Source organism: Aquila chrysaetos, chromosome 22, assembly GCF_900496995.4.
Source record: "Aquila chrysaetos chrysaetos chromosome 22, bAquChr1.4, whole genome shotgun sequence".
Lineage (NCBI taxonomy): Eukaryota > Metazoa > Chordata > Aves > Accipitriformes > Accipitridae > Aquila > Aquila chrysaetos.
Genome location: NC_044025.1, coordinates 19,533,824 through 19,557,795, shown reverse-complemented (window position 1 = coordinate 19,557,795; position 23,972 = coordinate 19,533,824). Strand labels below are relative to the sequence as shown.

General features: G+C 42.3%; 1 protein-coding gene across 2 annotated transcripts in view; it reads right to left on the bottom strand.

Moving 5' to 3' along the window:
- FSTL4 (follistatin like 4) overlaps positions 1-23,972 on the bottom strand; it is a 240,710-nt gene that overhangs the window by 89,350 nt on the left and 127,388 nt on the right. For both annotated transcript variants that reach the window (XM_029998047.2, XM_029998045.2), the window contains exons 5-6: positions 21,613-21,803; positions 17,947-18,067 (exon numbers count right to left, since the gene is read on the bottom strand). In XM_029998047.2, coding sequence (XP_029853907.1) covers positions 17,947-18,067; positions 21,613-21,803 — 312 coding nt within the window. The remainder of the gene's footprint in view (positions 1-17,946; positions 18,068-21,612; positions 21,804-23,972) is intronic.

Below are 23,972 nucleotides of genomic sequence, written 5' to 3'. Positions count from 1 at the left end.
GTTATTTTTCTGGGAGATAGTCAGGCTGGACAGTCCCATATTCTGGAGGGCAGAGTTACTCAATTCAGCCTCAGAGGTTTTTTTCAAGAATCCTTTCTTCATCTTCTCCTGCCACTGTTACAGTAGATTTAGCTGCAGAAGAGGCTAATACAGCTGTTCCCAGATAGCCACAAATATTACCCTGCAACAGCTGGTGGGGGGGAACCAGTTAACACTTTAGTGGCTGCTGCCAGCAGTGCCCAGAGCAGGTCTCACCGGTGCGGTATAGCTCTGGTCCAACATAGCCCTGGTCAGTTGTGGAAACCGGGATCTGCCTCTCTGCCTTCCTCCACGTGGCCATCCTCTCACCGCTCCCATCCCTGTCCTGCTGGCTCCCCCTGCCCATTCCTGCAGGTGATCGCCGCAGGCAGCAGCCCCCCCGTCCCCCTCAACTTTCCTAATCGGAGAGACGTGCCCTAACTCTTGGTGTCCACCGTCCGGGACTAAACACTCCTTATCATCCCGCACGCTCAGGAAGATGGTAATAAACTTCATCTGTCCCCCCAACAGCATCAGAGCTGCTGCATACCCAATACACGCTGAACGGTTTATTCTTTTCTATGAGAATGAAACAGTATCTTCTCTTGGAAAAACTTTCATGGTCCAAGGGTCCTCTAACTTTTCTGATCACAATTAGGTGATGTTTATACACTGCAATGAAATAATGGCATTTAAATCATAGGAAAATCTGGCACCTCTGTCCTATAGTTTCTTTCTGGCGAAAGGGGGGCTTTGAGAGAAACCACCTACAGCAAACGCATCGCTTTTAAAAATCCAGAGCATGATTCTTTACCCGCTTTGTAAATCACTCCTGAACATTACAGTCGTCTTGGCTTTAAAGTTACTCCAGTCCTTGTGCGCGATACACAAGGGTGGCTGTCTCAGACTGCGCTTGTTACACTTCAGAGAAAGATAAATAGTGGCTGGTGGCAGCGATTCCCCTGGACCCCTGGCTGACACAAGCAGCGCATCAGGTGGTGATGAGCGAGCGGCGATGGCAAGGTCATGTTCTGGGGAAAAGTCACTCTGAGGCACGTTGAAAATGAAGTAAAGGTAAAGTTTTCTTCAAAAGTTTCCATTTCAACTAGAAGGCAGTTGGGCTTTTTCTAAGGGGGGGGGGGGAAGTGATGTTCAGCATGAAAACCCTTTGCAGCAGCGAGCAGCATGTCACGTCATTGTAATGGGATTTGTGCTTGTAAGGGCCACGGCCGGCACTGAGGACCCATCACACAAGGAGCTCCCCGAGCGAGGCAGGGAAGCACTGCCGTGGTCAGCACAAAGCTTTTGGGATCTTCAGGCACTGGCCCGGCTGCAACTCTAACGAGAGGGGTCCTAACAGCCATCCATTTGGTCCTGGCTGCAGGAAAAGGGTCTTAAAAGACAGAAAGTATATAGAAAAGTGCACCTCCAGAGGGTGGAAAAAGCAAAAAGTTGAACACTATTAAAAAACCCTACATGACAAACACTTTTCCGAAAACTGACAGCTTCAGTAAGACTGACGTGGCTCCCAAACCCTTCCCCTCGGCCAGCGCCTGCTCTGCCGTCCTGCGACAGAGAGAGAAGCACAGGGGGAAGCCTGAATCCCACTTAACGGAGACTTCGACTACTCACAACTTTAGGTAAGCGTTAGACTCCCTTGAAGTGCAAACCTTGTACAAGTAGCTATGACAGAGAGGTCATCAGTCCCTTTGCTGCATGTAGTAAAACAAAATTTGGAAAAAGTGTTCACAAAAAGATGAAGACCAACGAATTTCTTGGGTAGTGTAATAAAAGATCCCCCGTCATAATTCGCACATAATTTTAGAAATTAAATCTTAATAATAGAAAGAAATTGCAAGAAAGTTACCCATGTAGGTCTTGCTATTTCTAGCAGTTCTTCAAACTCATTTTGATGTGTTTGCTCTACAAACTCAGACTCTAACCAATTTCTTCAGATGATGGCTAAAATCCAAGGAAATTTCCTGTCAGTTTGATTGAACTAAAACCCTGTGATCTGACGAGATTGTGATGTTGACATTGTAACATTGTTCAAGCATACCAAATCGTGAATACTTTTTCTAATATATGGATGATTCTCTCCTTCGCCTTGTAGAGGACACATACTCTGCCAGGAAACACCACTCCCACAGCTACAGCTCACGCAAACGAATACTCTGATAAGCAAGACCCCGTTACTTGGCAGGGGCATTTCCACGTGGCTACCACCAGCCTCCAGCCAGCACTGGACACACTACCAATGTGATGAGCAGTTACAAGCAAATCACGTCATGTGAAATCTGGGTGTAGTTCTTGATTTCCTGCCCAACAAATTGAGAGAAAAGAAACTCCTGAAGCATTATCATGTTGTCCATTCATCGGAGTATGGATGCTTCCATCAGCATCCCTTTTTAGAAACCGGCAGAGCTTGTGAAACCTAATTCACTCTGACAGAGTCACACCATTATTTCTACATCTCCATCTGCTATAGCATAAGGAACTAATGCTGATGTGGACATGTCCAAGAAGTCTGTAGCACAGGAATGAGTAAACTTCCAACGTGTTTCATGTATAGTACCAACGCATTTCTTTCTGCTCTGGAGAAGACAGGGACATTGGAGACTGCCCACGACCAGCGGAGGAGGAGGACATGGCAAGTCCTGCAACAGATATGGTTCAGAAGAGTTTAAATGGTGAAGAAATTGTTTCTTTCTTACCCTGGTTTGAAAGAGATCTGTGAGATAAGAGACATAAATTACCCTTGAACTTCCCAGATTTTCAGTGTCTGTGAATTGGAGACGCTGTAGCCCCTGACAGCTGAGACCCACCTGCTATTGACACACAATAACTTCTAAGCATGAAAAGAAGTCTTCAAAACATCTCTTAGACACCGACAGTCGAATTTTTCAAGAGTTATGCAAGGAGCAAGCTTAGAAATCCCTTAATTTGCCAAAATGGGAATTGTTCACATTCCTCTTGCGCCTTCGTTCGAAAACCTTTCCCTTTATTTCTGCCAGAGTAAAAAGAGGCAGGTATGAAAAAAAAAAAACCAAAACCCAAGCTAATTAAGAAGAGACAGCCAGCCAAGCAAAGTGTTGGGGTGGAGGGGTAGGTCACAGCTGCCTGCGCAGGCAGCCGCGGGCAGGCACCTTCCCGCACCAGCGAGCGGGGCCGCTGCAAACTGGAGGGGCAGCGGCTGAGCAGCCGTATGCGATGAAATGGCATGTGGGCTCCTTGTTATTGTACTTTATTAGCCTGCTGGAGGCAGGGAGGGATAAAAAAAAAAAAAAAAAAAAAAAAGAAATAGATTAGCAGTTTCTGTTACTCCTCATGCTGTTTTCTCTCCAGGGCTGTCACTGGTTTATTTATTTATTTATAAGGCAGGCTGCCCCGATGAGAGATGTCTTGGCGACTTTATGGAGTGGGCAGAAGAAATGGATCGAAAGGAGGTTTCTCAGCACCTGAGACCACAAATATTTATAGATAGGTGTGTTGTGACACATGAGCAATTCTACTTAAAGTAAAGTAAAAAGCTTTTTAAAAATGATTAAAGTTACAGGCGGACGCAAGGGCAATTAAGATAGCCAGAGGTCATACCAGCTTAAACTTGGAAGAGGCAAAGATCATCAGAGTATGCAGAATTTGCATTTCATATACAAACTTGATACAAGAGATAGCAGATTCACAAGAAATAACATACTTCAAAGTCAGCCTCTGCTGGGTTTGCTGGAGACTGAGCTCTGGGCATGTCAGCTGGGTGCAGCAGCACAGCCCTCGCGTAATCTGGGGCTCACCCGGGCTCCCGACAGCAAAACAACCCAGACAGCTAATTAAATAACACTTCAGCACAGCAAAATCATCTTGCTTAGTTTGACTGATTATTAGGTAATTCTTCACAAGATAATTGTAAGAGAAACAGCGAGGCTCAGATACCACTTCTACTATCTCGATACAGCTGTTACAGCACCTCTAACATTTATTCGGCTACTTGCAGAGCCCAGCACCAGTCATCTCCACCACACTGAAACAAATCTGTTATTTCAAGCGACTTAAAATGGTTTTCACCTGACAACTTTTGAAGTTGGAATTTGAAATTAGCTGAGCCTCTCAATCCAGCTCCTATGGGGCATTGTCCACAAAAACTAATAACAACAACAGCAGCAATAATAACTATAGGAAACCAAACATCCCCACAAGCAGTGTAACTGCTTCATCAGATAGTTCAACCTCTTCTATGAGCAACTTGTATCCAATCCTCAGAGTAAATTACCCAGTGCACTGACAAGAGACACAATGAAATTGCTTTGCCACTGGCCCTGTTAGTTTCTTCAGAGTTTCTTTTATTATAGGAAATTAGTGGATCAATTAACACTTATTGAAGTACTTTTTGTTTCATGGGCAGAAGAATGCTTGCAAAGCCTGATGGAAGATCTACAACTTAAAGGGTTGCCACATGGGAGAATTAAGGTGATGGCTCAGCATGATGCGGTCCCAAGTCCCCCAGATTTCCTTTTCCCTTCCCTCTTGCTTTCTCCTTAAAGGAAATTACACCTGCCAAGTCTTCCCTTGCCTAATGTTTAACAAAAGGAAAGCTGATCAATGATCGCTCGGAGCTGCTGGTCTTCTCTCCCAGGAGCCAGAAGAATGAAGCTAACCTGCCACTCTTTTTTTTTTATTTTTAAAGCTGTTGGACACATGATGCCTATTGCAGGGAAAATCTTTTATTCCCCAACGTCCTCTGTTAAAGAGCTCTTTAAGAAAAGGAATCCAACAGTTCATTACTTCTATCTGCTCAACACACTTTTGACATAATTGTATTAGTGCCTCACTGCAGGGCTTGGAAAGTGAAATCTGAAAAGCGGCTTTTTGCCATTGGTTTATTTATTTGCTGAAGCCCTGTTTATGCACTAGAATACAAACCATATTATTTGCAGTTCATATAATTTGTTTAATGCATTACGTTCAAGAGGCCACCTGTGCTAATGCATCAAAGGAGTAAGTGGGTTACTCTCACTCTATTTAAGAAAGGAGAAAACTATTTTCTGAGCCGAGTCCCTCCCGTCGACGCACTTGCTTTCACCAAATTCAAGTCAGCGATGGTGCAGGGTAAGGGAAATGGTGAAGGGGAGAGCAGGAGACGACACCAGTGGCACTCACCTGGATGGCAGCAGCCGAGTTTGTTCTTTTGTGTCTCAAGCATCTCTCTCCTTCACGGGAGCCCGATAACGCGGGAGGGACATGCTGCTCTCTGGAGGAGTCAGCGCGTTAGCAGCCCCCCCAGCACCCACAGGTTTGTATTTCTGCCGTGTCGGTGTTTCGCTGTTGCCACAAAACTCCTGTCTGGCAAAGAAAATGCATTTCCATTCTCTTTGAGAGCTATTTGACTTGGTGGGTGTCCACGTAGCACTGCAAGATGAATGCATGCTATGTCCATTATAAATTGCTTTCATCTTCCATTCCGCTACAGTTGTTGGATGTCGATGTATTAGTTACAACCCACAGTGCCTGTTCATCACATTACACTGAAGTATTCAATAAATACCAATTAACATATTGGAATCTTTCCATGAATGTATCTTGCCTGACTTGGAGTGGTGAATGGGTTCATAAAAACACATCTTAATACAAAATAAGGGGGATAATAGCAATTCTGCAACAAATTTAGACTCATATTACATCTCATATTTTAGCAGATGATTGGTTAGTAAATTGCATTAAAAGCAAAACTCTTATCAGCCCTGCTAGAGGATGCATTACACCTCACAGCAGACTCCAAACCAGTCTACCCGGGAGAGACACATGTATTTTTCGTGGTTTATATTGCACTGAATATATACTAATGGTGAAAACCCCCCAATAAGAGTGTTAAAGTAAGTGGAGATATGCTCTCTAAAACAGTCAGAACGTGTCCATTTTATACCTTCTTAAGCCTGTAAATTACCATATGGGCTTGCCTTAGGGCCTGGAGGTGATTTTGGTGGCTACCACAGTGTTACATGAATTAAAGACAGGCAGTGTAGACTTTTATGCTGTTTACTGCAGGAGAATATGGCACAGAGCTCTTTTTGTTGCTACAATAAACTGCAGTCCCCTGAAGAGAAAAGACTGAAGGCAACAGCCTCTGATATCAGTAATGACCAAATGCAACCAGATGTTATCACTACTTCTGAAACAACTTTGCCTCCAGGTCTTACAGGAATATAAACCCTATCTAAGTGATGCTTGCACATCAGCTACAGATGTCAGGACTGCCATGCTCTTGTTTGAGTTTTTGGGGTAGAAAAAGGAGTCTTGGTTCCATCTGGTTTGGTCCGTTCATGAATCTGGGTTGCTCTGCTGCAGGAAGCCGTGCAGGACGCGAAGGTCCATGCCTCCCACCCCAGCCAAGGCACCCTCAACAGGCTACCACAGTCTTTTGCTGCAGGACTAGCATATTAAAGAAAAACACATTAGCATTCCTAAGAATAATAAAGAAATGAGATCCCTGTCCTGCCAATCAGGCCCTGCTGGATGGTTCATTTTTAACTTCATTGCTGTAAACTACAGGAAATTATAACTTTACACATGGACTTGTACCCCCAAATGAGTAGTCATCCTTTAGAGGAACGCTCTGCCCGGCACGTAACCCACCAGGTCTTTGGAAAAATGCTGAGTAGCAGGCGACACAGCATCTCATTCTCCAGCTTCACCATACAAGCATTAGCAAATGCTTTTCCTCCAGCTCCCAATTTTATTAAGGGCATTCAAGAGGGCTGTGCTAATGGAGATAGGTTAGACACCCAGAGCAATATTAAGCCTGGACCAGCTGTAATAGCGCTGCATTTCCTCTCATCGGATTGCCAAGGGCTCCGTACACAGCTCCTGAATTTTCATGGCAGAAATGATTCCCCCACCAGCAATGGGTTCCTTAGATCAATAGCCTTTTGGAGGTGAGCAGAATATAAAAGGGAGACATTTGTGCAGCAAAATTTTTATGAGTCTAACTGTAAGAGCTATCAAATAATAGCTGTGAGAATGTATATTAAAAATATGCATATAGCGCCTTTGCTGTAAAAACAAACAGTGCAGTGCCACTGCCTGAACTTGGCCGATAGAGTGTCGTGCTGGCAATGGCTTTTGTGTTTTCACAGACCAGGGTCAAACTAAACTTTTTTTTTTTTGCTTCCACGTGTGAACAGCAGGACAGCAATCCTGGCTGCAGGTATGGTTTCAGCAAAGGGGGTGTGATGGACAACTCCACTTCGTGGTAGCACCGAACACTGGGGAAAGCTGAATTCTCTCTGCGATTAAAATGAAGCATGAATGACATGGAGAATGAGGTCACAGAACCAGACAGGAGAATAAAACCACAGGGAAAGTCAGTCTGGGCAGCGTCTTTCAGGAAAAACTTCAAAATCAGAAGGCAATTTCAGCAGCAGCTCCATCAGACCAGAGCCCTGCACTGAAACTACACTAAATCAGGCTGTGGGAAAACCCTGTGAAACACAGTTCATGTCGAAATACAGCCTGAAAATGTATTTTGAATGTTACCCTGGTCTTTCAAGCTCTTGATTCTCCCATTTAATTTCATATTTAAAAGGTGTGTATACCTTATGAAATCACAGGGTGAGGATATTTTTATCCTCTCTTTTCACCCTGCTCCATTTTTGGTGCTTTGCTTTGAAATTACTGTCATTCCCACTCCCTTCTCTGTCCCTCTCTGCACTCCATCACCGCTCCAGCAGTTTTGGGGGCTGTGATGCACAGTGCTGCAAACCGGTGCTGGGTTTCAGCTGGCCACAGAGCAGGACACTGCTCCAAGTGTTCCAGTGTCCAGGAGGGTACGCATGACCTTTTCTAACACGTTATTCAGGTTTGCATGATGAACAGAATGACAAATAAAAAGAAAAAAGCCTCATATACTTAGCATATTTCTTTTCTTCTTTTTGGTAAATCATGGTCACAAATTCCTTCTTTAAGCAGCAAGTTTCTAATAATACTGCTGGGATGTCAGTGCCTGGACTCTGGTGAAAGTTATAGGATCTAACTGTGGCTTAAAGCATGAGTTCAGTGGGACCTGTACTTACTGGTTTGCAGAAAGACAAACAAAATTTCTGCAGATGTATTTTATATACTGCAGAGGGAAAACCTGACGGCAGAAGAAGTGCTTTGGAAGCATGGCAGGCCTGAGCTCCGAGTTATTTATTTCTGCTGATGGCTCTTGATGTTCTTTCTGAAGTTTTGATCATCAAGAAACTTGAGAATGAGCTTTTTATGATGGTGCTGAAGACAGACATTGGCAACAGCTGAGTTTCACCTCAAATCCTGATGCACTGAAGCATCTCCAAAGCTTTTCACTTTTCTCTATAGGCTAGCACCTTTTTTTATTCTTTTTGGAAGTATTAAAGCAGAACCAACCTTTGAGTTCAGCTTATTCAATTTCCCACTGCTATTTTTTTCAGTTTCTATCTGGACATCCTGCATTTGTCAAGGAGATTTTCTCCTGTGAAGAACATGAAATAAAAACATCTCAGCTGTGGCTCTACATAAATCGTATCATTGCACTGGGGATATGTACTGTACTTGGTAATTTTCTGATGGCTGCTCTGGCATTTTGATTAAAAAATTAGCACTGCAGCTCTGTAGTGCTATACAGTATCAATAAAGTACGTGCTAAATGAACTAAGAACTGGCTGACGGACAGATCTCTAAAAGCATTTCTCAGAGGGGACCACTCAAGCAGGGCTGTTTCTAGTGGCACCGCACGAAGAGTCATCCAAAGCCCAAATCTGTTCAACATCTCCATCGAGATCTGGAACAAACACAGAAATCCCAGCTGACACTACGGACACCAGAGAGTGATGGAGTGGAAGGCAGGACTGATGTGCTGAGCTTTTTGGGTTGGCTAGTAACCTGCATCCATGCACAATAAAGTATTTTAATAGAACCATGTTTACAGTTATATATAACACATTGACCACATGTCCAGGAATGATGAATGCAGGGCAGAACCATAAAATGAAAACCAGATGAGGTAACTAATCCTGCCTTCACCTTTAGCAGGGAAAACGGTTTGTAAGTGAGAAAAACACAACAGCGGCCAAAGACCAGCGTGATCCCTGCCTGGATGGTGAGGAAGGGTAATATGGGAGGGGAAGGGTAATACAGAAGGTTTTACCCTCTGCACCAATGTCGGTGGTACTGAACCTAAAAGGCACCCCACAAGCTACACAAGACAAATACAACATGAATCAGGAGTGGCAGCTACAGCAGACACATCTGAGACAGATATTAGATAAACTTCTTCTGATATATTAAGGAACATTTTTGGCCTTAAAAGCTATAAATCTGCTCAAGTGGTTGAAGAAATGATGAGGAGCACGTAGATGGAGAAGCAATTCAAAGCATCCATGAAATGCCTGAAAGGGCAAAGAGAGAACATCTGCAGCAGCTTTCCTCAGATGAAGGCAGATTTCAAAAGAAAAATACAGCTCTAACAATTACCCATTAGGAAAAACAGGTAGAGAAAACAAGAAACAAGAGGAAAACAGAAGCTAAGATGTTCCAGTCTGTACATAATAGAACAAGGTCTAGGAAAGCCTGCCCAGGATGCTACCATATCACGCCTTTGATTTCATGCAAAATCTTACGCATTTTAAGTATGATTTTCCCCATTTTTAGTGAAAAGATGTTTTTACTTCATGACTATGCTGCATTTGCTTCACAAATTCCTCAGAAAGACGGACTTTGACTGAAAAATAAAAGGAAATGCAAAGCAGAAAGTTTGGGTCCGATTTTCAGAAACGGCCTCTGGTTTTGCAAGACCAGAACAAAGGAAACATAGGAAAGCCTGCAATTCTTCATTCCCAGCTCAGTGAAAATGCAAATTGTACTTTTTAGATCCTGTCCTGGTTTTGGCTGGGATAGAGTTAATTTTCTTTCTAGTAGCTGGTATAGTGTTGTGTTTTGGGTTCGGTATGAGAAGAACGTTGATAACACGCTGATGTTTTCAGTTGTTGCTCAGCAGTGTTTAGACCAAGTCAAGGATTTTTCAGCTTGTCATGCCCAGCCAGCGAGAAGGCTGGAGGGGCACAAGGAGTTGGGAGGGGACACAGCCAGGACAGCTGACCCAAACTGGCCAAAGGGGTATTCCGTACCATGGGACGTCATGCCAGTATATAAACTGGGGGGAGTTGGCCTGGGGGGGATCGCTGCTCGGGAACTAACTGGGCATCGGTCGGCGAGTGGTGAGCAATTGCATTGTGCATCACTTGTTTTGTATATACCAATTCTTTCATTATTAGTATCGTCATTTTATTATCATCATCATCATTATTATTTTCTTCCCTTCTGTTCTGTTAAACTGTTCTTATTTCAACCCACGAATTTGTTTGTTTTTTTTTTCCCCCGCAATTCTCTCCCCCATCCCACTAGGGTGGGAGGGGAAATGAGCAAGCAGCTGCGTGGTGCCAAGTTGCTGGCTGGGTTTAAATTACGACAGATCCCCACCTACATGATCTGAAGGTGCACATGTATGTCTAGGACCATCAGCCATTTTATGATCTCACCAATATTTGTATTTACTGTTCACTGACGTAATTTTGCATCTGCAAGCAACTGAAAATACTATTATTTGTGGATGTGAAATTGCTTCAGTGAACATTGCCGGTACGGATCAAATAATTTTTTGAGAAATGGTATTTGCCTGGTTTTATGCGCCAGTGAGTCACTCATAAGTACTTATAAATATTTAAATATTCTACTCTGGCAAAAGCGTGTGTAGACATTTGATATGGTTTGTACTACATCACCTCTGAAGCACTACTCCACATTGCAAATTCCTGCATTTAAAACCAAGATTAACAAATCAATGCACCCTGAAAAGCATTTTAAAATCACTAGTACTATGTATTAAGGTAAGTTTTCTTTGCAATTTGTAGACAATAGATTTCCAATAACAACTTGCAATTAGTTCGTTTCTCTTATTCAGTCATTACATATTAAGCCCGTTGACATTTTGCAGATGGTTATCTTTTGAAATGAGAGATATTTGAAAAAATACTAGAGTTTGGTAATTCACACTCAAGTGTACTGGTTCCGGCATGCAACCAATACATGAGAAAGAAACAGCAAAACCAGTGTCAGATACTCTCCCTGCCTTTTCCTGAAAAAATCTGGACAGCAATTCTTGACCAAAAATCATGGAATCACAATCATTTTAACCATGTCTACATTTGCCATTAATTCTGCCAAAATTTTATTTCAGGAGACTTTTAATTCAAATCATAATGCCAAAGTATATAAACTAAGCAGAGTACAAAACTGAACAGCAAACCTGGTTAGATGAATTAATGTCTGGTCTCAATGTGGAAACATTCCCATTTTTGGCCTAAGGCAAACCATGTCCCTCTTTCCACTGGTAAGCATACATCCACACGCAATGTATTTTTTCTTGATCTGAGCATTCTTAGTTTTTTCTCTGGAACCATATTTTAGCTTTTGAAGCATTTTTGCTTAGACTAAATTTATCTTTCTTGCTACAAATTAATTCTGTTTTGTTTTTTTTCCTTTGAGAAAATACCTTTTACTTTGTTCAAAAAGCAGCAAAACAATTGAGAATACACAACAAAACATGACTCTGACAGCTGTTTTGTGGAACTGCAAACAATGCAGGGCACTTTGCTGGAGACCAGTGATACATTTTAGACTTGAAGCTCAGAACTGAGGATTTTCACAACGAGAAGAGCTTTGAAAGAAAGAGAAAAAGAAATCACCTCTTTGCAGAATATATTTCTTTGATAGCAAGGGAGAAAAAAAAGCAAAATCAAAGCAAGAAAATTTTCCACGTTCAAAAATTACCTGCCAACTAAAATGGAGTAAGGACAAACTCACTTTGATATCCCCAGCTGAGGCATCCTATCAGTCAAAAACTATTTTTCCAGGTGCAACAGGATCATTCCTAGTGCTCAAGCTAGGCATTTTACACTCCATTTATGAGCAAGGCAAGGAGCTAGGTGCTTCTGAAGATGATCTAAAAAGTCTAAACATATTGAGCAGGGAGATCCCGAGAGCTGATCAAAGGCACCTCTGACCTCGAGCGTGTGCCTGGTGCTCAGCCCTGTGCTGCAGCACAGGCATCAGCCAATGCACGGAGACACCCTGAGCACTGTATTCTCTATCTCCACTTTGCTAAGCTGCTGTGTCTACCTACAACTGCCAGCTCAGTCCTAATAAAGCCCAAAAACCCGCTGTAGGATCTTGGCTCGGCTGCCGAAACACTGGTTACTAGACGCTGTTGCAGTGACTTGGGTGCTTGTTTGTTTTTTCTTGTCATCCCTGCTCAGCCAGTCTGCGCCTGCTGCAGAAATCAAGGTAAATAGTTTTAAATTTCTGCTTTTTTGCTTGATTTTCAACTTTTAGTTTTGTTTTTGCTATAAGATTGCACGATTAAAATAGTCATTCCAGAAAACGCCCGCTAAGTTGCCTTTATCCTCAGTAACATAGCTGCACATCATTCCTCGAGGCAAGCAGGAATGGGCTGCTTTGGCCAACTGAAGGAAACCTCATTTCTTTCTTGAGTAGTTCACATCACCTCTAACACCGCCTCAATCCAAAAGCAGAGGCCGACGCTCCCCTGCTTGCTAAGACGTGTTTGAAGTTTAGATATCACATAGCTCACAGGAGAAGCAAATCAATGTTGGTAAGCTAATGAATTATTTCCAAGTTTGTACCAATATCTGCAGCAACATGAAAGAAAAATCACATACCAGGGAGATTACAGCTGAAGAGGCAGAGCACGGTGCACAAATTGTCAATATTTTAGGACTATGATTTGATCCTGTAGATAACTGTTGCTACAACACTGCTTAAGAGAACACCTCAAGCAAAACATTTTATCTCACAATATAGTTGTCCAATATAATTAACTGGGCTTGACCAATCTAGCTGGAAGGTAACAGTAACAAATACCCAACCCTACGTGCCATGCCATCGAGGAGAACAGCTTTGTAAAGATGTGAGTAAACACTTCATCTGAACATGGAATTTACAGATGCAATTTCTGCTGGAACAGCTGGCTCGCTAGGTGTACGTGGAGTACATATATTATGGACGTATTTTTCCAAATATGGGTATTCATTTTCCTCACACAGAATTTATTTATCACCTTCCTTAAGGTGAGATGTCTATCAAGAATAGATAAATTTCTGAAAGCTTCCTTCCTCACTCGACAACTCCCTCTCCCGCTTGACCCAACAGCCTCTTTTTAGGTTTTGTTCCCTCTTCTGCAAGGTAGAGCTTAGCTTTTCCCAGGCAAGCATCAGTCTCCATGCTTTTAGAGTAATTACAAAGCTCTGCCCTGAAGTAGTTTCCAGCGAATCAGAAATATGCACACCTCAAAAATCAATATATACTCCACACTTCTAAGGAGCCTCTGGAGGATGCCTGGAGGGGTCAGGGATGGATGGTTCACTCCTCTACACCACGCGGTTGCATTCCCTGGCGAGGAATAAAGCTACTGGAGATTTCAGGATCACTCCGGTAAATCTGGAGCCAGTCCAACGCCATTCACTGCTGCTTCTCTGCATTGACAGCGATTTATCCAACACTCATGCCCAGCCCAGGCTCCCAATACATTTTTTCACCCAGTTCATTCAAATCCATCCTTCTCTCCAGTTGCCCAGTCCCCAGCTGCAGTGCTGGGAAAGCCCCAGGATGCGAGTCCACGCCGTGGGCTGGTACCATCCGCCCTCCCTGGCTGTTATCCAGCATTTCCCTGACCTCCTGCTGAAAGCACATATATCCCAGTTTCGTATTTCTCCATTGTGCTTTTTCAATAAATTTTAAGGACAGGTAAAAAAGGAAAATCTGAACCAAAACAGAATCAGGGAAGAAAGCAAACTCCTTTTAAAGACTATAACAGCATTGTAAGAGAAAGTTTAAGAGCAGAGCACATTGATCCTGTAGCCTCTTCTGCATTCATTCCTGCATGAAATATGCTCCTTCTAAACAATATTTGTGTTCTTTAGGTAATAACGCATCCATAGACAATAACATATCTCTCATCTTAGAGAAACAGCAATTTTCTATCTACATGTAACGTATATGCATAGACACTTGGGAAACAACGACTGGACTGAAAAATAAAAATTCATTATTTTTCTTTCAAATTGCCTTTGTGGGCTTTCTTGGTCGAGATATGACATCAAGGATCTCAAAATGTCACTGCAGAGCCACTAGAAACCGTGTGACACAGCAGCCTTCAAGGCCCGCACTGGGAAGCACAAGGCACGCAAGGCGACCTCAGTAAACCATGATGGCCTCAAGATGGGGAAATTATCTCGGGGTATAATTTCTAACCTGACCTAGTGAAATACTCCTGGTCTTTTATGCAAGCTCAGTGAAAAAGCTTTCTAAACCCAGCGTGCCCTACTGGGAAGAGCTGCTGGGGGGTAGCAAAGGTGCTTGCAAAAGGCCTTTTCTGTGCTTTCAAAAATGTAATGAAACACAAAGGCAAGCTGTGAGAAGCCAATGTTGGTTAGGAGACTGCTTTAATTGGCAATGAGCTAGAATTTAAGGGGATTTTATCAAAGGGTTAATAACTTCTTATTAGCTAAACAATGTTGACAAGATAAAGCCATTTTGATGGAATGCATGTTTTCCCTCTCTTCGACGTATTTGTATTACAAATTGACCTGTCCACATTGATGATGATATAGATCTAGAAGATTACACTGATTTCTTTTTCTTCAGCTAGGCTTTCACATCTGCCAACCTGCTACTTTCCCATTAGGGTAGACAACAGGAATGCCAAAAGTGACATGCCTAATTCTAATGACCTCCAGTCAGATACGGTTCCAGAAGTTATATCCAAAATTCACTCATCTGAGCATATTTAAAGCATGACTCGGCTAGGTGATGTGCTTGCAATTCACCAGACTATGTCCATGCTGATTCATTAGATGCGTGCTCTGCTTTAGGCCTTGTGACAACTAAGCCTTTCGTTTATTACTCATTTATTGGATCTTTGTGACAATATAAAGAAAAGACAACAGACAAATATACTTGCTAGTACTCTGTTTTTGGAATGTGAAAATCTTGAGATCATCATATTAATTTTTTTTTTCCCCTAATTATGGTCCTAGGCCTGCTTATCTAATAAAATTTATTAATGAGAAATTAGAAGACACCTACAAGTTGTTCTTGCCAGAGCTGCCAGGAGACCATTTCATCTGTCTCATATATCACTTATGTATAATTAAGGCGATTTGAAAAGCAATGCTTTAATCCTGTGTTAACGGATATTTCTAGTCATCCTCATACACGCAAGCAAACTCCTAAAAGTTGTATTCTCGGGATTCAGGAACAAAAGAACTTTCAGAAAATCAGAAGAAAGTTGACAGGGTTAGTAGTAGGGCTGCCATTTCTGTCCATAATCCAAACCTGTGCATTAAGATGTGTATGCAAATGACGAGCATGAATAGAAATTATTATTAAAAATAGCACATATTAGATGTAGTGCTTGTAAAGGTGAAACCACATTTCAGAAAAGGTATGAGATTGGATTTTTCTCATCCATGCGCTTTTCATTCATTTACAGCTGATCAACATGGATGAGGATCAAAAACGCCCTTTGAATCTCTGTGGGTCTTGGAGAGAGACGACGGGTCAAGAGAAAGCAAGAGACACACACAGAGTGGGAGAAAGAGACCACTTTGTGGCTCTGTAACTTACAGAAAGGCTGTGAGACTCTTTAAAATTAAATGCAACTTCTAAAGCAGCACAAGAAGGACAAATTGGAAAGCTCTTCACATTATCAAGGTCATCTTCAAACCTTTCCAACACTGCAACACTATACCAGAGCACGGTGCGCCAAAACAGATGTAATGGAGTTTTTGAAAGGATAAATTAGATAGAGACTTTCTGATGTCACTGAATTCTGGTAATTATGTTCCTCAGCTTGCTGAGCAGCCATCCCCACAGCCTGCTGCCAGCATGCAAAAATGAGTGGCTTGGGTGAATTTCAAGCAACAAAAGAATCACCCATATGGGCCAAAAATACAAAAAATGGGCAGGATGTTGTACATTTACACTACCATTGCCAGCCAAATTCTGGCTCACAACAAAGCAGAAATTTCAAACACTTAAGGACTGCAAACCAAAGCATGCACTTAAGACAAGTGTTTGAAGTATTTTTGAGATTTTTTCCTACACCATGTAATAAAGTAAGGGAAAAAGTTATACTTTCACCAAGCACTACAACTCACTTACAGAGTCCCCAAAATTTCAAAAGTTGCAAGCAGCGAACTTTGTTTTTAAATTAAAAGCTGATGAGCCATTAACCACTCTTGATAAAAGCAGAGATTCTGGGAAAATTGAAAATGGAGAAGTCAGTCTGATTTTCAGCTTCACAAGAACAATTCTCCTCATATACAAAATCCTTTTGATAGATACTCATTGTTACGCCTTGGGTTTTGTTACAATATTTTTGCAGTTTATCGATTACTATCTCTATTCATTGGGTAATATTTTGTACTTGTCTTATTTTCATTGCCTACTTAAAATTCACTGAACCAAAAACTCATACAAATGACTCTTGGAATTTAGCTTCGAGCTGCTGTGACTTTGAGAACCCATTGATCCAAATATGCTCCCAAATAACTGCGTGTCAAGCCTTTATAGCTGGGTTAATTCACTTTATGGCCTTCTTAATGTATGAGGTTTTATGTTTTACTGTATATCTGCTGGTTTGAGTGTGCTGTGTTGAATTAAATGCATATGCGGTTCAAACAGGTCCAAGGTGACGACTGGGGCTAATTTTAAAGCACTTTAAACATTATTATCCAAAGTTGTTTCTTTTAATGAAAAGCTGGAAGTCAAGAAAACAGAAACCACTCTCTTTAGAAAACAGGATATTTGGCAAAAATAGAGGTTCTGCATTGGCATCATAGCTTGCCAAAGAGCATCAACAAGGAATGTGCTGGTGCAAAGCACATGGTGACTTTTGTGCACACCAAGCTTTTCCCACCAAGCAGGCACTGGAGCAGGGTGCCCTGGTTTAGAAAATGAAATCAAGAGCTACTGAAATTACTTTGTCTATAAAATGCCTTTTGCAAAGATTTGAGAATCCATCTTAAGACGTAACTGGCTTCTTATCGGCCTTTTGCCTGCACTCAACAGTTCAATGATTGAATCCTGCTTCTGTTTAAAGAGTATTAACCACATACAAGTACTCTGTAGCTCACATATCCTGATTATTGAATAAACCCCCACATTTTCTGTCTGTCTTTTTTAGTATCCCAAAGGGACAGGCATCAGTAAAACTTTCTACCATCCGGGTGAGTGAGACAATGTGGGCCTTTTCCAGGGAAGGACTTCATGAATGCTTAACTTAAAGCATGAATGTAAAGTTATGAAAATAATTGGGATAACACAAGTACTATTTTTTTCACACTGTTTAAGTAGCTCAGTGATCTAGGGATCCTTGCAAATGGTGCTATGTATTGAGATTGAACACCATAATCCACTTACTAACACGGAAACAAAATGCGGAAAACATCATTTCCAAGCAGAATATTCAGTAAAACATCTTCCCCACAGCAAACTAACTCATTACCACCAGACATTTAGACAGGTTTCAACCCTCGGGGTTACTCAGAAACCACATACTCAGGTCTACAGACCTGGCCAGTTCACCAACATCTCTCCATTGCCATCGACAAGCACAACAAAATACACAAGAAAACAATAAGCCCCCCACACTTTTACCAACCTCCTACTTCATGCTTGTTCTTTGGAACATAGTAACCTTTAGAAACAAGCCTTCCATAGTATTTTCATGGCATTAAATACAGAAAGAGACTGTTTGCTGACCATGTCTGGGAAGATGACATTGCCATGACAGATATTTGCATGCTTTCAACACCCAGGACAGACAAAAGCATTGGCACTCACGGAAGGCCGTATAGAGCTCCTGCAGGGTTAAGAGGCCGTCATTGTTGTAATCATCAAATCGGAGAAGGTCTTCTAGTGTACAATCCAATAAATCATCTTCCAGGTCCTCCTCCTTCATTAGCTGTAGCAAAGAGAACGGGTAATCTTACGTATAATGTAAAGCTACAGACTACTGTCCTGGCTCACCCAGCAGATTTTCCATTAAATGACCTTTGGGGAAATATATCTATATATATAATCTCTATCGTTAACATATTTGCTTTGCATCAAGATACAACTGATACTCGCATTCCTGCAGCACTTCAAGGGCCATGGACTGGTGAGAGCGAGGAGCCTCTTCCTTCAGCAGCAGCACAGAAATGCACTTTCAGTTTACAAATGTTTGGAAAAATAAATATGCAACAGGGAAAAAGGAAAGTTTGTTTTTCCTCTCTAGGTAAGGACAAAATTGTATTCCTTGCTTTTAGAACTAGAGTGGGCAAGAGTGGATGGTGTATTCAACAGTAATGTGTTTTTCCAGCCCCTGATAGTTTGTTTCTTATGTATTCTAAACATTTCACACATTCTACATTAAAAATGAAGAAAGCTTTAGAAGTCGTACATCCAAGTTAGCAAATAGGCAAAATCAGACCTAAGCACAATGAAAATGTTGGGTTCTCTGAATTTATTGTAGAACATGAAGAAAATTGCTGAAATGTTGCATCTTTCGAGCAGGAAGGCTTTTTGCTGTAGTCCAGGGACTCTTTTATTTACTATTCTAGTCTTGGCCTATTATATTGAAGCAATTTAAACTAATAATGCTAAAAAAATGACCCTTCACCTAGCAAGTAAAAATGTTCAATAAAAGTGAGATCAACCATAACTTCAAAGATCAATCTTCTAAAGATGGAAATTTCCCTTTGTCTACCTTTGTATTGAAAATTGATTAACTTTTCATAAGACTGACAAGTTTTTACTAGTCCTTTTGATTTAATGTCAGGGAAAAAAAAACCAACACAAAACACTTCAGCTGCAACAAATTCAGTAGATTTATGAATCTGACTTTAAAATACATTAAAGTTTTAAATGGAAATAACCTTCCAATTACCACTGTTGTTAATAGCCCTGCTACCCATGGCTGCAAAACTTCATGGGCATTTCATACTGCTGGGTCCGGACAGAAACTATTCAATAGGGTCTGCCAGGAGGCAAAGCAGCTCTAAATAGAGGGGGACAGACCATCTGCTGCCACTTTTTTGCTCAAAGGAATTCTGTCGGGGAGAAGAAACAAGTGGGCAAAGATCCTCGCCATCTCCCAGTGCTAGGTGCTGCCCCGACGCAGGACTGTCCTCTCTGCTTCCAGTTTCTCCTTTGGGGTGAATCCCTCTGCAATGAGCCTCTTAAAGATCCCCCTTCAGGTCTTAAAAATGACTTTTTTCTGCAGCAGTGCACATTACCTGCCTCGAGTTTTTCCTTGTAGACAAGGTTATAGTGCTCGAGAGACTATTTTTCTTTTAAATAAAACAAAGAAAATGCACAGCAGCAGCTCATCCAGCAGCCGGAGAGAAGGAGATCCCACTGCACCACATACATTTCAGCTGCCTCTACCCATGAGCAATGAAATTCTCATCTTTGGAGGAATTTTAAAGTTGCAGAGAGCTTCAAATTAAAAAGCCAACACAAATCAATCAAAAATCTACCTAATAAGGCAAGAAAAGTTCTGTTAAGATTATAACACAGAAAACTAAAAATTGCTCGTTACCTAAAAAAAGTCCCTTGAAAACTGGTGAATAAACCGGTCATGTAAGAGCACAGGAAAATCATCTTGTTTTTAGAGCTAAAAAGTAAAATAAAGAATTGACATGCTATATGTAAACTGTATATATTGCTGCTCCGAGAGCCCCAGAGTTGCCCTGCAGACATGTCCTCAGCCCGGTCAGGACTTCAGCCACGCTCCCACCAAAGGACCCAAGATCAGTGCCACTCGGCTCAGGATTAAAAGTATTCATGGTTACCTATATTCTGCATTAACCAGCATTATTTTGTCTTTTGAGAGGTGATCATGCTGTCAACTCAGCAATGCTGGTGGCAAGCCTTTGTGGAGGACGTTTGGGTGAGAGGGCTTAACTTATTCCGGTCCATCAAATCGAAGGGGGCTCCAGAGGTGCAAGCATGTTTACCGATTTTGGTAACAGTGAGAAGAATTAAAATAATAGTAGCCAAGGTCTATGCCTGCTCTTGTGAGAGATACCTAGGCTCCAAGCACATCTGAAAACAAAGCCCATAGTAACTTTGTGGCAGGCCTTAAAGCACTGAATCTTGCTCTTTTAAAATGCAGGTCATTGTTTCTTCCTAAAGGTAATGGCTTGCAGGCTGCCAAACCTTTATTTCCATGCAAGTTGAGTTTTAATATCCTGACGGAATAAGTTTCATGTAAAAAGGGGGGAAAAAAAAATTGGAGAGTAGAACAGACACTTAGATGTCACTATGCAAAAGCTGGCTTTGAATGCAGATAAAAGTGTTTTCTTATACCTACCATGCCTTTATAAAAAAATCAACGCATTTAGATGAAGTATTGTATATATTCATAGCTCTGAGATCTTAGGGAATTTACGCTGACACTTTGCATTGTGCAGAAAGGATCGTGCATCATGCATGTCAACAGCCTGAGGATTAAAATTCAACACGAACTGTCCTACACAGGAGCGAGCTCGGGGAGGAGCATGCTTGCGTCTGTCCTCCTGCTTGCTCACAGCTTGCATTTACACGCTGGAACTGCAACGCGCTTCATGTTCGCTGGGAAGCGTGAGCGCAGATGAGAGGCTCCTGCAGAGCAAAGGCTGAAGGGCCAGCTTTGGAAACTGGAACAGGTCCCAGGCAGGTATTGGCTTCCAAAAGGCTCTTAAAAGGCATTTGCTTCTAATTCTTCTCACGGATGACACCATGAAATGGAAAAGACAAGATCTTCCCAAATCTGGCATAATGCGTTTTCTCATATTTACAGGACTGCTTTCTCAGGTCTGCACGTATAAAGAACAAGTTCAGGACACAGAGTAATCAGCTCGAGTGCCTGGGCTGCGTGCTCGGTTCACTTTACCAATTAGATGAATTCCAACAGCACAGCATGCCCGTAATTAGAAATAACAGCTTTTTTCAAGCTCTCACCTTTTCTGTCGTCATTAAGTTCTGCTAATCAACATTTCGGCATATGCCTAGGGATTTGGGGAAAATAAACCTGTTAAAAAATATTCCAACTTTGCTGTCACGTTACTACATGCTAATCCACAGTCCAGAAGGCAGGGAGGAAGAGTCAAGAGATTTCTGCCTAACTTACATGCACCTAAAAAATCCAAATTAAATCTCCCCAAGCCAGCTAGCTGGAAATACTTCAGAAGATGATGGCTAGCAGCAAGGATTAGTATCTATTTTCAGGAGCATGGATAAGGCTGCAAAGCTGCCATGTTTTTTGTTTGTAGAGGAGCTTCAAATGTTTGAGACAACACCATCTCCCCAGAGATGCAGAGACACTTGCACGCTGCAGTAGATTTTCCTCCTTTACCTGCTGCCAGCCGGACAGTTACAAACGACTGCTCTCACTAGAGTGCTGCTGCGTTACATTCAATTCACACTTTGAATGAAAAATGAAATCCACTTCATAATTCCATTTTCATTGAACAATAAACCCACCTGAGCCAGTTCAGAGCTGCTGAGATGCCCATCACTGTTTATATCCAAGTGCTTAAACATATTTTCAACTAAGAAGCGCTTCTGGGATACTCTGTCCTCAGTGGGGCTGCTCAGCGGGCTCTGCCGATGAGCCTGCAGGTCCAGGAGGATGCTTTTGAGCCGGCTGTAGTCTGCCATTGTACAGGTGTCACCTAAAAGATAAGACCGCATTACTGGACCATGTATATTTGCCTTGTTGTTTTTAAAGGGCTGAGCTCCTAAAGGGAAAAATAAGGCACAGTCGAAGACAGGCTGTCTGCATATACAGCGCCACTCAGCTCTGCACTTGAGGAGCTCCTGTAGTCATTACCTTTTGTAATAGCTGGCAGTTTTTCTAAATCCTGCTGTCAAGGATGCTCTCCAGCATGTTACCTTCCAGATTATAGGGCTTCAGTTACAGACTTCCACACTCAGCTTCGTAATCCTCACCCATATTAAATTGGCTCTATGTTTTTTTAAAGATAAAATAAATTCACCTATCCTCTGATTATGAAGTAAAAAATAAACCTGGGGAAGCTGATGCTTAGCAAGTGCCACAAGCATAAATAAATGGCACCCCTGAGTGTCACCCTGGGCCAAACATGGGGCTGATCTTAAGGAATCCTTAAAGGCAGCCCAAGGTGGTAAGATGGCCAGAGGGAGGACAGTGAGGAGCGCAGGGCTGGGGGGAGCCCCTGCAGCTGGGGTGTTGCCGGTGCCTGTGCGCATCACCCCGCTGCAGACTGACATAAATGCTTTCCTCAGCACTTGACCAGGGAAAAAGGTTATTATCACAGAAAAGCCCTCAAGCCACTTGCTCTGAAGTGACACTGGCTTGGCTGGAGGAATCAGACTGAACCTTCATGACCCTCAAAGCTCCTGCTGTGCTCGCAACAGCCAGCTCTTCCGTGCTTCTTCTCCAGGGAATGCCTTGCTCTGATTTAAGGGCATCCTCTTAGAGGAGAAACATATCCACATGCCCAAAGTGGTATAAGATGTTACAGCCCTTTTCTGCTCAACTGCTGTCTGGCAGAGCTTGGCAGAATGAAGAATAGCAACTGCCTTTTTTGTGCAAATCTGTTTGCTTTAGTGTAGAGCCCAGCGGCTGGTGCCTTGCAGGAACCTGGCTGGCTCTGCCTTGGAGCGGACGCTGAAGCACCCTCATGCTCCAGCTGTCCCCAACTGTGTGGGCATCAACCATCACCCACCAACAGTACCGACACATTCAGCTGTTCCTCTTAGATGCCCTTTTCTCTGTAACGTGTTTTCTCTGTAATGTAGATGCCCTTATTCTCTAGAATGGTGGGTTTAAAACAACTTTTTTAAGTCCCATCACTGATCCTGTTGGATTAAATCTAAGGGAACCTGGTCTCACTTCAGTTTAAGGGACAATACCCTTGTAGATCAGCTCCTCAAAGACTCCAAATGTTATTCCTTTGAAAAGTAACAGAAGACTCTGGCACGCTGACAACTAGTGTTCCTGTCCTTTTCTTGCTGAGCTGCACCATTTTTGGTCCTCTGGTCCTGCTCCAACCGAAACCCAATTAAAATTCCAGGTGGGAGGCATTTCTCTAAGAGCAAACTCATCTACTGTCAAGATTTTTTTTTCACCCTTCATATTTTGTGCTCACAACTTCAAAAGCACCATGACTTGAGAAGGTGAGAGAGGACACAGAGGCAGGCCATGCATTCACCAGTCAGGTCAGTGCCCTATTGCTACATGAGCAATAACTGCAAGACAAGGCTTATTTTCTACCCTGAACTCAGACCCTTCTAGATTTGAGAGCTTCTCACTGCTCAGGGAGATTAAGCAGCTGCTAAATTTTTCCTTCTCTAAACAACCTCCAAAGAGCTCTTGGTCCCACATGGGATCAGTCTCATCTTATCGAAAAACCAAGGCTACTCAGCTACTAATAGTCTTGTTTATTATTTCTGTTCCCCCCGCCCCACTGCAACCATGTAATTTGATGGCTATTGTGAAGGCAGTATGAAGAAATGTCTTTCTTCCAATCACGTGCTTATTTAAGAGAAAATTTGATTGCCATATCCAGTGTAATCAACCAATTTTGCAATCCTGTTGTAAATACTGTTTCACCTACTGCAATAATAGTTTTTTCTGAGCTGAAGTTTTCTTTTCAGTCAAATCTTAATCCCAGAAATGTATCTAAGGCTAACAAAGACAGGGAAATCTATTTAATTTGCTTCCACCTCTGTTTCTGCTTTGCAGTTTCCATTCCTGAGCACAAGCACGGCAACAGGCAAGCCACACGGTGACACTCCTGTCAACTTTTGCCAGTAGCGTATACCAAAGCAGCTCTTCCTTTACGCCCTCCAGACCTTTC